Source organism: Pterocles gutturalis, unplaced genomic scaffold (genome assembly GCF_000699245.1).
Source record: "Pterocles gutturalis isolate BGI_N339 unplaced genomic scaffold, ASM69924v1 scaffold15170, whole genome shotgun sequence".
Classification (NCBI taxonomy): domain Eukaryota; kingdom Metazoa; phylum Chordata; class Aves; order Pterocliformes; family Pteroclidae; genus Pterocles; species Pterocles gutturalis.
In genome coordinates, this window is record NW_010146098.1 from 6,502 (window position 1) to 22,981 (window position 16,480).

The 16,480-nt window shown below is 35.7% G+C and overlaps 1 protein-coding gene across 1 annotated transcript in view; it reads left to right on the top strand.

The window, feature by feature from the left end:
* The first annotated feature begins 1,669 nt into the window (after positions 1-1,669).
* The window catches only part of SLC35F5 (solute carrier family 35, member F5), an 18,631-nt gene continuing 3,820 nt past the window's right edge, over positions 1,670-16,480 (top strand). Inside the window, exons 1-11 of the mRNA XM_010085612.1 lie at positions 1,670-1,807; positions 2,807-2,950; positions 5,252-5,314; positions 6,473-6,554; positions 7,861-8,051; positions 9,754-9,835; positions 10,630-10,717; positions 11,284-11,348; positions 11,718-11,822; positions 12,278-12,437; positions 14,754-14,844. Coding sequence (XP_010083914.1) covers positions 1,673-1,807; positions 2,807-2,950; positions 5,252-5,314; positions 6,473-6,554; positions 7,861-8,051; positions 9,754-9,835; positions 10,630-10,717; positions 11,284-11,348; positions 11,718-11,822; positions 12,278-12,437; positions 14,754-14,844 — 1,206 coding nt within the window. The 5' untranslated portion in view covers positions 1,670-1,672. The remainder of the gene's footprint in view (positions 1,808-2,806; positions 2,951-5,251; positions 5,315-6,472; positions 6,555-7,860; positions 8,052-9,753; positions 9,836-10,629; positions 10,718-11,283; positions 11,349-11,717; positions 11,823-12,277; positions 12,438-14,753; positions 14,845-16,480) is intronic.

Sequence of the window (16,480 nt, forward strand, 5' to 3'; positions counted from 1 at the left end):
GATGACTGAGACATCTGTCTCTGTCACTTGTATTTGAAGCTTTTCAATCATAAAATTGAAGGTTTTCCTAAATTTAGATCTTCCAATGAGCAGTTATAAAGCTACGTCACAAATCTGAATCCCCTTCTAGTAATGTTAGTGGATATAAGATATGCTCATGATTAGCACTTGTTAGTGGATCTTGTAATTTTTTTTGAGTTAAAACAAAAGCAACATTTTTAAAAGCTTGATTGCCTTGTCTTTCTTATTTTTTGGAAAGTACTTTAGTGTTCTCTTAATATAACTTCAGTTGTTTTCAGTAATGTTAATGCTTATTTTTAGTGCAAATTGTGCAAAGTCAAGCCCTCTAAAGTCACAATGTACCACTTTTTTGGCCAACCCAAACAATATAAGTTCTGTTCTCTTGTGTTTACTCTGTGCATTGAATAAAGCCAAAGTAATCTGCCTGCTAAAGGAAAAGGAAAGAAGGTTGGTTATGATCTGTTTATGCACTGCTGTAGTGCTTATCTCCTGCATAAATTTCAGTGTTTTAACTGCAAATAGTCCTCTTCTGAAATGAATTTTTGCAGCTCAAGCCACATCTTCAGAATTTTCTGTTGAGTGGTTTACTCTTAGTCTTCCAGTATGTAAAAGCAGTTGGCTGTAAGCATTTAAACCCAGCTGTGCTTTTCTGATAACTCACTGGAATGGCTTAAATCGACACCTTTCTATTACCACCTTGAAAAAAGACTTCGGGGAGGTATGGGGTGTGTATAGGAAAAGGGAAATAGGTTTGTGTGTGTCAAAATCCGAACCTGTTTATGCTGTAATTTCTGGCAAGTCTGCATGACTTCTGTACTAGATGACAAGCTTAGAGCTAGTTTACTGCTGTAGTTTTGATTTCTCAGAATATGTGTTCTTAATTGGTTATTCCTATGTGTAATATACTGGGGCACAGTCAAAATAATTATCAATGTTTTGGGGTTTTTTAGTAGGCAAAGATTTCTGTTGCATATATTGTATGCTTGCTCTTGGTTTGATAGGTTTTCACTAGGATTGGTGCATACCTGTATTTCATAAATTACCAGATAGATACATATATATTTTTTTAGTTCAAGTGCATGTGTAATCTAATTTTATAAGTTTACAGTTAAATATTCTTTGTGGTTTATTTTTTTCTTTTTCTTGAATCACTTTGTGCTTTGAGGGATCATAATTTACCCAAATGTGTTGCTATGTCTTCAGAAATGTTTGTTGAATGCTTAAGTTTAAACGTGTTTCTGACTACCTTTAGTAGAATTGTATTTGACACAACACGTCAAACTAATTTCTGCTGTCAGCTTAGAGTATCTGAATTTCTAAAACGTAGTGGTTTCAAATTTTGCATAATTCGTAGCATAGAAATTCTAAAAAGGCATTGTATGTTTTGCCTACTTTTGCTTACTTCAGTGGTAGAACAGTTGATAAATTCTTGAAAAGTTGAGATTTACTTTCTAATTGCCCCAATGTCTCTGAAAATCTCATGCCAGATGTGTCAAAGAGCTGCTTTTTAACAAACTGAAACGTGTGTTTCCTTGCGTATTGGGTCCATTTCATATATATGCAACATTTGCCCCCACTGTTTGTTTGGATTTTTTTTTTTTTTGTTACTGTTTGTGATCTTATTCCTTTATCAATCTTGAATAGGTTACAAATGGTGTGGGTTTTTGTCATGAATCGAATGAGCTCCCAGAGCAGTTCATCCACTCAGCGTAGGCGAATGGCTCTAGGAATTGTCATTCTTCTCCTAGTTGACGTGATATGGGTTGCCTCCTCAGAACTCACTTCTGTAAGTATTGTTCCATGCATCTGAAAAGGAAAATAAAAGCCTATTTAAGAGAAAGATGCAGCAGAAACATGGTCATTCAAACACTCAGTGAGTGTTTAATGTTTAACCACCTTTTCAGTAGGGGGAAGATGATATCCTTCGGGTTGGTGAACTAATCTATATCCACTAAAAGCTCAACTTGGTGACTGTAGCTTTCGAGGCAGGAGGTGTTATTGATGACTTTAAAATTAAACAACATAAGCTCATAACTATGTACTGTCATTACAGAGCTCTTTTTGGTGTTTGCTGTATTGATTAAAATAATGTCCATATGTTTCCCAAGAAGTAGTAAATGAGCTGTGACATTGCAGGCTAGGTGGTATGGTAGATTATAGTTTAGAGCATCTCAAAGTTTTAGAACTTAAACAGAGCTTTAGCAATGGAAATTGAGTTTTTAATAAATTATTGTAAAATTTGGGTTTCTGAACTGCCATTAAGTTATGTTCTGTATTGGTTTTGAAACTAAGCATGTAAGACTGTTTGTGCTTAACATCCTACTATATTAAAACATTCTTTCCAGTGAGCTGGTAGGACCACTATTGATACTGAAATGTTACTTAATCAAAGTAATCTTCTCTAATTTGTGATTACTGTGCTATTGCTTATAAAAGTGATCTTTCATTTAGAAAAAAATTGTACATAAATGTATTTTCTGTCCTGTTTGAGTTCAGTAGCATCTCAATGTGTTGCTTGGTTAGATACAAGTAATAAGTAGCTTTTCTCCGGTGACATTGTATCTTACCAAATGGCTCAGTGGCTTCTTGTTGACATTTAAGACAGATTGGCAGAGGGAACCCCCAGAAGAGGAAGGGCCACTTTTGGTCATACATGCCAATACTTGCGGCACTGTCATTTTGGGAACCAGACTGTTCTGGACTGTATGCTTAAACGTGTTCATTCATTTTGTGAATGCTCACCTAATTGGTAATTTTGGATACTGCAATTATTTTCTTTCCACAGTATGTTTTTACAAAGTACAACAAACCTTTTTTCAGTACATTTGCAAAAACATCCATGTTTGTTCTATACCTCTTGGGATTTATTGTTTGGAAACCATGGAGGCAACAGTGTACTCGTGGGTTTCGTGGAAGGCATGCAGCTTTTGTAAGTATTTTAATTCTGTAAATGTTCTTGTATTTGTTGAAGTTTGTACAGAAAAAAAGTTAAAATAGGGACTGGAGAAAAGCAAAGTTTACATGTTTGTGAAATACTGCTTTCAGAAAAGCAATTATAAACTGAATCATGGCACAGGAAGACACGGCAATCATAATTGTGGTCTTGTGAGAGGAAAAAAAGAAAGGAAAAAGCAATATGGAATGTGTCAGGAATTATAAGAAATGCTCTACTGGGCCAGACCATTGGCCCGTCTAGCCTGGTGTTTTATCTTGGACAGTTGCAGAGGATCATTCTTTTTAAGATGAGTTTATGAGCCTCACCACTGTTGGCTGTTGGTTCTCTTTTACTTTACCAGCATCTGTAACCAATGCAATCAGTATTTCAGCTTTGTAGCTGGTTTTTACTACTGACTTTTTTTGTCTTTGGCAGAGCTATGAACTGTTTGCTAAAAGGTTTTGAGGTTTTTAAAGTTATATTTAGGAAAGGTGGTTAAATTACGTTTTGGTTATTGTTAGTATTGTATTTTTGTAGCCTTTATGCACGAGTGACCTGTTGCCCATTCTAGAACCAGGCATAGTTTGTGCTAGAGTCTAAAATTATTGTCACGTTACACAAATACATGCTTTTTTACAAGGAAATTAAGAGATGCTGGGAAGAGCACTTGTTCTGTGCCAGCGTTCCAGAATGCTGAACAGCAGGACTCAGGAAGCAGTAAGGCATTTGGCCTGATATTAATCTCGCATTAAAATAACAGAAAATGTGATCCAAGAACATGCTGTTAATCAACATGTCTTTATAGAAAATAGCTTATATGAAAGGAACTGACTTCAGTTCTGGTTATATTAGACTTCACAGATAGTGACAGTTGTAGGCGTACATACTTAAATTGAAGTGATCTTAAGCCAAATTATTTTTATTAAAAAATCCCAAACACCCAAAACTTGAAAAATCCAAACCTTTTGTTTTTTTAAAGAAAATCTTGTGTTAAACACATTGAACACTGCGAGTTGGCTGGTATTTTGAAATAATTTTTATTAGATCAGCCTTTAATGCCAAGTGTCTGTGCATAGTAGGGCAGGTGTTAGACATGATGCTGTTCAGGATCTTCATAAGATAAACATGAAATAAACAATTTACAGGCTCTCTGCTGTCAGTAATGGCAAATAAGGATGATGACAGCTCTGAAGGATGATTAGTTGTACAGAGCAATTATACTGACCAAGTTTATTAGTCTGAGCAGATGAGTGGAATAAGGGGCTGTTGCCTAGTGTGAATTGTAGTGGTGATACTGACCAACTGAATCTCCTGCAGTGCTGTGTCACAGAAAGAGATAACATGAACTCATTTGAACTGGGCTGCAATGAGTAAGAGTGCTCAATCTGTCACATTTTCTGTGTGGCAATCATGGCACCACTACAAAACCCCCCCTTTTTTTTTTCTTTCTAATCCCATAAAAAGTAATTTTTAAAATAATTTGTAGGAAATAGCCATTACTTCTGGTGTTAGCGTATTTCGAAAGAACAGCGCAGAGACAGGACTGTAGTGTGCAGGTAGAAGGCTTTTTTGTTTGGTTTTGTTTTCTCCCCCTTCCCGCCCCCAAGAAGTTTAGTTAAATATTCAACTGTATAATTATTACAAGTGCCTTTAAAATATCTTATGTTTATTAGTCTGGAACAAAAATTATACGTTTATAGATTTTTATTTCAATAATGATTACTTAGGTAGACACTCATACCTTACTTTAAAGCCCGCTTCACATCAGAGGCTTTGCTTAATAGATTGCTTACGAGCATGGTGGAACAGCAAGCTGCAGGTCAGGGAACAGGGGGTAGTGCTTGTTAAGATGCAGAAAGGAAGAGGAAAAATTATACTTGACACCCTCCTAATTTAAGTCGTGTTAAAACCAAGGCAGAGTTCCAGGTTTTTATGCAAAGGAACTTTGCCTCAATAAAATGAAGAAGCAAGAGGCTTGTTGCTAATATATCCACAATAATTTAGTGAAGCATGTTTGCTTCACTAAACTAAACAAGTTTGGGCATTCTAACAGCCTAATCCTGCATTGATACCCAGGCAGTTGAATTCAGTGGGGTTCTCCAAGAGGTACAAGAAATTACTGAAATTATTTACTGAACTTGTAAGCCCTCTTGTTTAGTGGGGAGGAGGGCTGGAGGGAGAAAGGGGATTGGGATAGAATTATGGAAAAAGGCATTAAAAAACTTTTTCTCAAAAAATTTCAGTTGTTAATAACTCTGCCTTGATAGATTATTACATTTAGGGTTCTGTAATTAGTTTGCAGATGCTGAAGGTTACTTTGCTGCTTGTACAACAGACAACACAGTAAACAGTTCTCTGGTAAGTGCCTTACTTTGTGAAGGTCAATGCTTTACAGTAACATGGCACCATTATCCTGACTTACTGTTTTTAAGATGTGGTAGTCTTAAATGTAATAGTTTTTGGCAAAGGAGATTGGTAACTTATAAGTGCCGCAAATAATGATATTGCTTATTATGAGAAATACAGGTTCTCAGCTCAATGAAACACTTGAATGTTTCTGTAGTAGTTTGTGAAAGAACTATTTATGTTGTACAGAGGAAACTTTTGCATGTTCAGCTCAGTAGCTGCCAGAGCAAAATGTAGAGAGCTAGTGGTAAAGTGGCCTAAAATCCACAACGGAATCATTCAGTTAGTTGAGTATCTCGTATACTGTGGTCCTGCCTTGTGTTTTGAAAGAGAAACAGACAGTCTTCTTCCAGTGGACAGAGTGACTACTGTTTACTGAATCAAATGTCCGTACTGGTATTCTGCTGTTAAGCTACATTGCCAGATGGCATTTTTGAGGTGATTTTCATCATCCGTAAATGACAGTTTGTTATGCCTCTGCCAGTCAGAGATTGCTGCTTAATCTGCATCCCTAAATCAGAGGCCACATGCAGAAATGTATCCAAAACACAGAACTTTTTAAGTTTGCACCATCTCCACAATAGAGTAGGGCGAGGCAGTTGAGTGTTGACAGACTGCCTTATATGTTGGAGTTCCTCTCCCAAAGCTTTTGACACTTGGTTCTAGATCATGAGCTTTGAGGGTCATGGGAGGAAAATTAGTATGTATTCATTTTTTGTGTATATATTCTGTGTTTTATGTTTCTAGTTTATAATTTGGACAGAATCTGTAGATCTAATGAAATGCCTGTGATTTTGATGAGTTATTTTTTAATTTTAAATCAGTAGGTTTGAATTTTCTGGGGATGAGTTTTGTGTTTATGAGGATAAACACAAAAGTGCACACTTGTTTTTCAGTACTACATTTTACCAATATGTTTAACATAAAATATAGAATATGTATGAACATTTTTGACAAGCCTATCCACTGCGTGCAAAACGACTTTGTTAAATGTGATTATCTTAATATTAATGAAGCTTTATTAGTTTTCTAAGTCACTACATTAATTCTACTGCTTATAATTTGAATATCCTGCCTAATTGTATCTTTACTTATACTGATTCATTTCAGAGTGAACCTTTATATGTTCCTGTAAAGTTTCATGATTTGCCAGCTGAAAAAAATGGCAGTAATAATAGTGATGCAGAGAAAAGTGAGTAAAGACTTTTGGAATGCTGAAATGCTAGTTCTTTGGTGAATGAATTACTTTGCTCCTTGTTGGTATAGCTGCTGTCATGTTGCAGGACTTGCCTCTTTTTTTTTTTTTTTTTTTCCTTCCTTACATCTTTTATTGCACGAATTGCAGTCTCATATATTTACTTTCAGGTAGAGAAAACATAGGCCTATCGTTCAGTTTACCTTTCTTGGTCACTACAGATCCAGCCTATGTTTATCTCAAGGGACCAACTGGGTTCAGTACTTGTGATTCTTTCCTCTGGGCTTGTATGACCAGCAGCAGTGAGTCAGCCTCTGGAAAAACAAGCTATTGTCCTTTTTAGAGCAGGAGCAAAGCAGTCAAAGTAAGAATTTTAACAGTCTATGTGCATTCTGATTTTATTTAAGCCTTACTATCTTGTGATAGTAGCTGAAACAGGCCTAGCTGTCCCAGATGATGATAGAAATTTGGCTGTCAAAGAATCCAATTATCTGATCCTCAGCTAAAGAGTCCCCGCTTATAAAAGGGAAAGTCTCTTTGTTAATGTCTAGATGACGCATGTTAAGAACAGCTTTGGTAGGCTCTGCTGTCCTGTGATAACATGCACCAATCACTTCAGCGTTGTTTGAGCTGTTTGAGCTGTAGCTTTTCCCTTTACTTTTTTTAGGAAAATAGGTATTGTTTAGTATTGAATTAGGCTAATATTCATATGTAGCGGGTAATGTTTTCTTTACACAAGAAGCTAATGATTCTTGCAGTACCTTTATAAATAAAATCTGATCCTGGTTGGAGAGATCAGTTAGAGGGTGGATTTCAAATGAGCAAGTAACCTTATGATCTCTGCTAAGCTTTGAGGTCTGTTGGATGCTCTCATCCTCTGAATGAAACAGTGTCCTTGCAGTTAGATATAGTTGTGTGCAATTTTTGGCTGTTTGACTATAAACAGTTAAAGGAAAACCTCTGTGTAATATTTATCAATACAGAATAATTCCTACGTAAAAATTTGTGTTACCTTGTGTGGATTTTTTTGACAGGGAGGAGGGATGGTGCTTTTCAGTGAGGTGGACAACTGTATTCATTGAAAACAGTAACTGTGCTTTGTCTTATCAGTGGCCTATCAAGTAGCAAAATACTAGTTTGATAAATAAAAATAATGGCATGCCTTCTATTTGGATAAAAACCAGTTATTTGTGAAGTATTGTACTCAATGTTGTATTAGAACATCATAGTTTTATTTGCATATTGTGTTGGCTTGAAAAGTTTAATGATAATGTGCAGCTTTTTTTTTTTTTTTCTTCTTAAGCTCCCAAAAAGCCTCGTGTGAGGTTCAGTAATATTATGGAGATTCGACAGCTACCATCAAGCCACGCATTGGAAGCAAAGTTGTCTCGCATGTCATATCCAACGGTTAAGGAGCAGGAATCAATATTAAAAACTGTAGGAAAACTCACTGCAACTCAAGTAGCAAAAATTAGCTTTTTCTTTTGCTTTGTGGTATGTGCTCCATTCTTTCGAAAACTTAAGTATAAATGCAATTAAAACTTGTATAATAGTAGTGAAACAGTATTGAGATGACTTGTATTCTTTATGCCTCATTTTGTAAATATACTATAAGAAGTAAAACCTTCCTCGTGCTGGACATGAAGGTACAACTTTTTAAAGAGAGAGTAATAAAAAGAGATCCTGGGTGTGTAGTTAACCGTAAGGCCAGTTGTGAGATGTGCCACGGTTTTGTGCCGTGTTGTCCCATGTTGGGTATGTTTGGTGCAGCAAAATCAGGGTTTACATGTATACAGGCTGTTAATAGCTGCAGTGAGAGTGCATGAAATGGGTAAATGTCACCATGATCTCTTTCAGGGCCATTGCAGAAGGAGTACAGTCTTATGACTCACTGTGACATTGTGCCCGCCAGCAGTATAAAGAGAAGATAGTTAATTGTCCTTCAGCTTCATTGAAGGGTGCAAGATTTACTTATGAATCTGTTGGTTGCTGGTGTTTCTGCATCGTGCTTCAGTTCTAGGGGGAGAGAGAGATAGTGGTGGCATGATTTCTGAGAGACAGTAAAAATGGAGAGAGTGGATCAGTGATAGCTTTTCCAGAAGTAGCTTCACTGATACTGCTGAATAGGTTATATGTAGTGTGGACCCACCACAGTTTTTCCTCAGGAAGTGGTGCTCTTTAAACATTTAAAATAATAGTAATAACAATAACGGTAGTAATAGTAGTAGCACTGCTGATGCACGGCCCCAAAAATGATGTTAATTTTCTGCATGCATGCATAGATAAAGAACATGCACACAGCAGCAAGAGAATAATAAACCACTCATTAGTGATTTTGGATGGATGAAATAGCTTTTTAAAATATGATTTAAAATTCTATATGTTTGAGTGAATTTCTGTATGTATATATATACCTGCAGATTTTCTAGGGTAGAGGCCTTGTGTTCAAAATTAATCCTGTTTGTGCTGTTCATGGATGCTGCTACTACTGGCATGTGTCCGTATTTCTTCTTGGACTGTATAAATATTTCCAGCCAAGGCTTTAGAGAGCGGTAACTTCCCTGAGGATAGATCTGAGATCTTATTAATGAGATGTCAATCAAGAAATGATAAAACACTTGCCATTTTTTTCCTTTATGGAGGAACATGAATCCTTTCAAACAGACATCCTTCTAAAATCAGAAATCCTTCCAAAATATTTTTGAGGTATTGAATGTAGGTGGCACTTGTTTTTTAGGGTGTAGATGTGTGCCAGTTTTAAGTACTCTGAAAAAAAAACTCAATGGGCTTACTAATGTCCTAGGTAGCTCTGGAATTGATTTGCAGCCCTTGTGCTGTTCTCATCTTGAAGCACTTGCAAAAGAAGTTAAAAGTACTTATAGTTAGTATAGAGTAGCTATTATAATGTCATTGTAATTATTTAATAATTTTAAAGTTCTGAAGTATGTTATTTCATTATTAGACACGTAGTTGAATGTCGTTGGTTTGGGCCAGTTCTAATTTTGCCTCTGTCTTTTAATTAATGCACCTGCCACTTTAATAGAAGTTAGAAATCTTTTTGAGGTAAAAGTTGTTCTGATTTTATTTTTGGATAAATAGTTTGGGTTTTTTTCTTTAAGCAGGATTTTATTGCACTGAGTAACTTAAACTCTGTTGCTATCCATGTAATCACAAAATTGTTTTTCTTTTCCCCTAGTGGTTCTTGGCTAATTTCTCTTACCAAGAAGCTCTGTCAGATACCCAAGTTGCCATAGTTAATATCTTGTCTTCAACCTCTGGTAAGTTTTATTTACACCACCACATGTGCGTTATAAGGTTGTTTATAACATAAAAATCTTTTTGGTTACAATGGACTTGTGACATGATTTACCTGTGGTTTTGGGGAAGTAGTAAGGCTTAAAGCCTTTGAATATGTGCATTTAAAAATTTCATGATGTAATTTCAGGGGTGTAGGCTATCTTCCTGATTCCCCAGCTTTTTGCTCTTCAAGCTTCTGTGTGTACTTCTGCAGTTATGTCGGTGTATTAAAGAGGTGTATTGAGAGTGTAATAGGTTTGAAGGAAAGGTGGTATAACTTTTTATCAAAATAGAGACAATTCATAGTAAAATCTTCTTGCTAATTACTGTTTTTTTTAAAAAAACAGTTTTAGGGGTAAAGAACTTAAACCACCTAAATATTATGCAAATCACTTGCTTTACAGGTTTTATGCAAGGCTCTAATATGATCTTTACAGTACTTAAATTATTTGACAGTCCATGTTTTGAGGAGTAACTTTTTTTTGTTTTATAAAATCAATTTCGAAAGCACAACTATGATTTTTCACTGACTTTTCAGGCTTACTGCTGTTTATTTTGTTAGTATGTCTGGCCTTTCTCAAAGTTAGGCATGTGTTTGCTCATCTGAGGATTCACATCAAAGGTGTTAGTTTCATAATAGTTCTGATTAAAATTAGGGATGCTAAGATCAAGTAGTTAAGTAAGTGAAATGTAAAGAAGAAAATGTCTGTGCAGTTTTCTGAATGAGCTAGTAGCAAAACTTGACTGTGTAAACCCTTCTTAATTTCTCTTGCAGGGCTTTTTACTTTAATCTTAGCTGCAGTCTTTCCCAGTAACAGTGGGGATAGATTTACCCTGTCCAAATTGTTAGCTGTTATTTTAAGGTAAGATAACGGGATGGAACATTTGGTCAAAAACTCTCTGATAGAGTCAGAGGACAACTATACCTACTACACCTGTAGTATCTGTGACAATATATGATATGCTTCACTTTTTAAAAAATTCTTGTTTCCTGGATAAATTGAGCAGTTGAATTCTTTTTAAATACTTCTTGTCATGAACAATTACTGACTCTCATGCTCCTGTAGGAAATCAGATTAGTCAGGTTTCTGGTGGAAATATGTTAACTTATTTTCTTGTTGTTTAATGATGGTTTATTAATTTTTGTGTAGATGTGAAAAAGGAAGAGGTTTGATATTGACTGTTCCATAAAATGCCTCGTGCATTGTTCTGGGAAGTTAAAAGTGGGGTTGGTTTGTTTGTTTTTAGCTTAGGATCAGGCCTTAGCAATAGAGAACTCCTTTTGGCTTTTCCAAAAGTGGGTTTTGATTAACAAAAAATACCTACAGATAGAACTGTGTTTTTATATTTCTCTCCCCCTTTTTTCTTCTGTCTTGGTAAAAAAATTCTTGGGTTTAAATAGCGTTTTGCATTTCTTCTTTTTTGCAAGCATTGGTGGTGTGGTACTTGTTAACCTTTCTGGATCTGAGAAATCTGCTGGAAAAGATACGATAGGTATTTACTTTTTTTTAATCCTAGAATACGCAGTGATGAGTACCATCTTTGACAATATGCAGTAGGTTGTACAGCAAGCTATGTATTTCTTACTTGTGTATTATTTCACGACCTGCCTTTTTAGTTTCAACTTCTGAAACTGGCCATTTACTATGACTCTTTACCCCCTGTGTATATAATTTAATTGAGAAAGTATTTATATTTTTGAGCTTTTTGCATTTTTCCATGCTTTTCATACAGAAATGGATTCTGTAGTATACAATTTATCTCTGAAAGTTTTTGTAATAGGTGTATGCTTAGGGAGAGTTGATCCTAGTGTGAATAACGTGTTTGGGATGTCTTAAGTGAGTGTGTTTTTCATCTTCACAGGTTCCATTTGGTCTCTTGTAGGAGCAATGCTGTATGCTGTGTACATAGTAATGATAAAAAGAAAAGTAGATAGAGAAGATAAACTTGACATACCAATGTTCTTTGGTAAGACTAAAAAGAACTGTATTGAAAGTTGTAATTCAGTGTGAGATTAAATTGTTTGCTTTTGGGCACTGAACTGTGTTTGAGTGGTAAAAGGGCTCAGAAAAGCCAAGGAAGTGGAGAAAGCCTATTGTTCCTGTTGTTACGAGTACTTTAGAGCCTGGTTGTGTGAATTGTTTCTTGTTTACAGTCTTAACAATGAAAGTTATCACTACCTGTAGGAATGCAGTCAGCCCCTTTGACTCAATAGAATTTTTTTTTTTTGGTCAATGTCAAACCTCTAAATACCTGATGTTTGTGAATTTCAGGTGAAGTTTCCTTTCCTTTGAAGCATTTAAAATATTGCTTTGTTGCTGCTTTTATGTATGCATGTTGTCAAAATATCAGAGTTTAGCTGCAATTTTAGTTATATTGAAGGATATTTATTGTGAGTTACTTAATACTGTTTTTATACTCAGGTTTTGTAGGGCTGTTTAATTTGTTGCTGCTGTGGCCAGGGTTTTTCCTGCTTCACTATACTGGGTTTGAAGCATTTGAGTTTCCCAATAAGCTGATATGGATGTGCATTGTCATTAATGGCCTTATCGGAACAGTTCTGTCAGAGTTCCTCTGGCTGTGGTATGTACTACATGTTTTGTACATATATTTTGTGTAAATTGTCAAAACTGTATTCTCAAATGTTGAGAAGTCAAATTCTCTAGGTAGGGAGTTTTGCCCCCCCCCCCCCCCTCTTTTTTTTTTTTCTTATTTCTGGCCATCTCTGCAGTTTGAGTTAGAGGATGTCATTCATCATAATTCAGCAGCTAACTTTAAAAAGCAGGTGATGTGGTCATGTATTTATTAAGATACTGTGTGCTTAGCTCATTTTAGAATTAACGTTTTGAGAAGAAAAGACTTTGTGGTACAGAGTTGCAATAGTAATAGGAGAGCATGAACTTCTGTTTTAACAGTTCTTTGGTTTCCCAGGCCTTGTGCACGTTGGATATATATGAGTCAGAATTCAGTGTTCTGTAGTTGACATATTTGTTTAAATCATTCAAAGACTTAATGAACCAAATTTCTTCAGAATGCATTAATCGTGAAGCTATGGCAATTAATAAATTAGCCTAGCTTTGTTTAGTAATGTAATTATATGATAGTCTGGATGGGTTGGCAACAGAGGATTGAACACGAGACTCCCAGATGAACAGCTCAAAAGCTGTAGCAGACTTAAACCTTTGTGTAGCTGTTAGAAGGATGGTGTCATTAGAGAACTTTGGTAATTCAGGGTTCCCAGCTTCAGAGAATTCAGGGAGCCTGAGTTCTGGACCCGCATTAGGTTAAAATGGGGGTGTAACAGAAAGTTCTACAAGTTGGAAAGTCCTATTTTATTCTGGAAACACAGAGGAAGAGTTTCCAGAAAGAGACATGCTTCCAGTTGCTCAGTGAAGGATGTCAGTTTCAGTGCTACATTTTGAATAGGTGTAGCAGCTTGTGAGGTTTTGCCTGAGAACCCTTGGTGTCCAGCTGGCTTTGCAGTGGGGAGACTGGAAAACCTCAGGGTACAGCTACTCTGAAACAGAGACATCTGTAATCCTAGGATCCTAAATTCTGTGACAGTACTACAACAAAAAAAATACATGTGGAGTTCCATGAAAACTGTTTAATTTTTACCGTAATCAGAATAGAGATTGAGTAGGTCAAAAAACAAATTTCAGAATTCTAACAAAAATTGCAGCTGCAAGACTTTCCTTCTTTAAAATCAGTTGCATGCAGAACTGATTGCAGTTCCACAAAAAAAGCATAGTTGGTACTGTTCTCAGTACGTGCCAGCACTGGGAAGAATTGCCTTTTATCTGAATAAATAACTAAATTCTGGATCCGTTTGAAATAAGAGGCTGACTCAGTAGTGGGCATTACTGATATGAATTGAGGAGATACCTCTTTATTTTCTTCATATGGTGGACTAGGCTATTTCATGGAGGAGTACTTGCTAACAGGTGTCACTTTGCTGGATAACTTTTGACTTGGTCGATCATAAAATGGGAATTGCAGGTTTTTTATATTGGATGTCATGCTCTTGGTATCGAAATGGCTCAGGCTGGTCATGTTTTATTTGTAGAGCATTAGGTTTATATCAAAATGCCAAAGATCTCAAGAGTTCATGTGCTCTGTTAGGTCTGTCCTATGTATACTTTGAGGTTTTAGCTCATTTTTTAAAATGTATTTAATTAATTGTTAAAAGTTTATTCAGTAAATCAGTCATTTGCAAACTAAATATGACTTGTAAAGGAATCGTGGAAAAAGGGCCAGTTTTCTGTGGCTGTTTATGAGTACTGCTCTGACATATGCATGTAGTTTTGTTGTTCTGTCATTTAACTAAATTCTGGTGGCTTCTTACGATTTAATGATTTAGAGAAGTTTAATGACTTATTTTCTGCTGAGGAAATATGATGAGACCACTTGTAGAATGCAGAGAAGTGTTACTGAGACTCCCAAGAAAGATTTCAAGGGTGTATTTTAGAACGAGATTTAAAAAGCACAATTTGTTAATTTAAGAATTTGTCTATTTGTAAAAAATTTCTCTTTTTGGGTGGGATTTCTAGACATCGGTAACCTTTATTTTTTAATTAACCAGACTGGGTCCAAACAGATTTAATTGCTATAAGCTGGTATTAAGCTATTTCAAAAAAGAGACAAAATGCGGATTTTTCTAGGTGAAGTCACTAACAGTGAAGTAGTGAGTTTTTCGTAATTCAAAAAGCTTGTATGGGAATTAAACCTCACGACTCCAGACAACATCAGTAGTCTAATTGTGGTTATCTCAGTTTTTAATGATTAAAACAAATGACTGACAGTTAAGATTGATCGAATGTCTTCTGCAGTTTGATATATTACTTTAGTTGTCTTTTAACTTTTAGGTAAGACTTTTTTTTTTTTTTTTAAATCTTTTAGGGGATGCTTTCTTACCTCATCACTGATAGGCACACTTGCGCTAAGCCTTACAATACCTCTGTCCATAATTGCTGACATGTGCATGCAAAAGGTAACGTACTACTGAGTTTTAAGCATTAACAGAATTTCTTTGAATTCAATGGCAGTGTTATTTTTAACAATGTATACAATGAACAGTATTTTACTTCTGTCACTCTTTAATAATTGTTGAACTGCATTGTAATTAATGCTCTTTGGATATTGACAGAGTAATTTTCCTCTTGCAAGCGTGCACTTGCACATGTAAAGATATTTCATTAAGATGCAGCTTGTATGAGAAGTACACAAAGTCATCAGCAATGCCTGGCAAAATGCTTTACCTTGAGCTGGCTTTTATCAGAATGAAAGAACAACTGCTAGTACAGCACACCTTAAATTAATGTCTTTACAGTTATAGAATTGATATAGAATGCCTACCTTGAAAATACTAATTTAGTGACAAAAGGAATGTAGCAGCTACAAGGCTTAGTTGTACATTATTAGATCCACGTGGATGGTGAGGCTTCCATTTAACTGTCATCCTTTAAGTTAGTCCAGTTTCATTGAGGTAATAGCTGTGGAAGCACCTTGCATGTAAAGAAAGAAAAGAATCTGATAATTTGAGTTTAGAATGGAAACTACATGAAGTTAGTTTGTATTACTCATCAAGCTATATAGATGCTTCTCGTGCTGGTAGTGTAGAATTCTCAGTTTTAAATATTTAATTATGTATGAACTTCAACTCTAGCTTTGAATATTTGAATTTACTATTTAATTAGTGGCAAGGAATATAAAATTCTTAATTTCATGTGAATAATGATTATTGAGCATATACTGCAAGCATGCAGTTATTGTTGTTTGGGGTTTTTTTGTTTTGTTTTGTTTTAAATTGAGGTCACATAACTGTTTCTGTTTCCTTGTTTCTGCTCTTTATTTTGGACTTAAATAATCCCTGTTGCTTAAAATTTAGTTTGCGAAGTTGAATTCCGTTTGAAAATTAAGCCACCTGTTTAACTCTTTGAAATAGCTTTTAACCTGATTTTTATAGCACATCTGCAGTTAAAGCAAGCTTTGTCTTTCTTACAGTGATAACGCTCGTCTTTTTTGGCCGGGCATCCCCATTTAGTCCATTATGGCTATGCCTTTTGACACCTCTCAGTGTAGACACAAGTGTATTTGTCACTTGGCTAAAGTGGAAGCATTTCCCATCACGTGCTTGTGTGCATGTTGACCATTGGTGACACCTCTATTTCATTGATGTTAAATGTGTGGTATAGACATGTGGGGCTGCAGGAGCTTTTTTAGAAAGCAGGGGGTAAAATGATGTGCCAGGCAATGCGTTTTCTGGGATGAAAACAGTGAATTAGTCAGCATTTGAGCACCTCAGCGTAAATACAGCGTTTTATTGAAATACAAGAAGTTCTTTACTGAGATCATAAAGCTTTCTGTGAATTATGAAGCAGCTTAGTAATGGAATAGTTTAGCTGAAAATGATACAAATAAAAATGGGCAAAACTGACCAAACTTAGAACTAACTGTCTCGTACTATTACTGAAATTTTGGATAGACTGGTGGTCTTGCTCTGACAGCTGCTGCTTGCTTCCTCTTCCCAATGGCTGTTATGTACTTACTGTCCAAGTTTCGACTTCCCCATCTGCTTGGTGCTTTTAGCTTGTGGCTGCTTCTGTGTTTGAGGGTATGCAAACTCT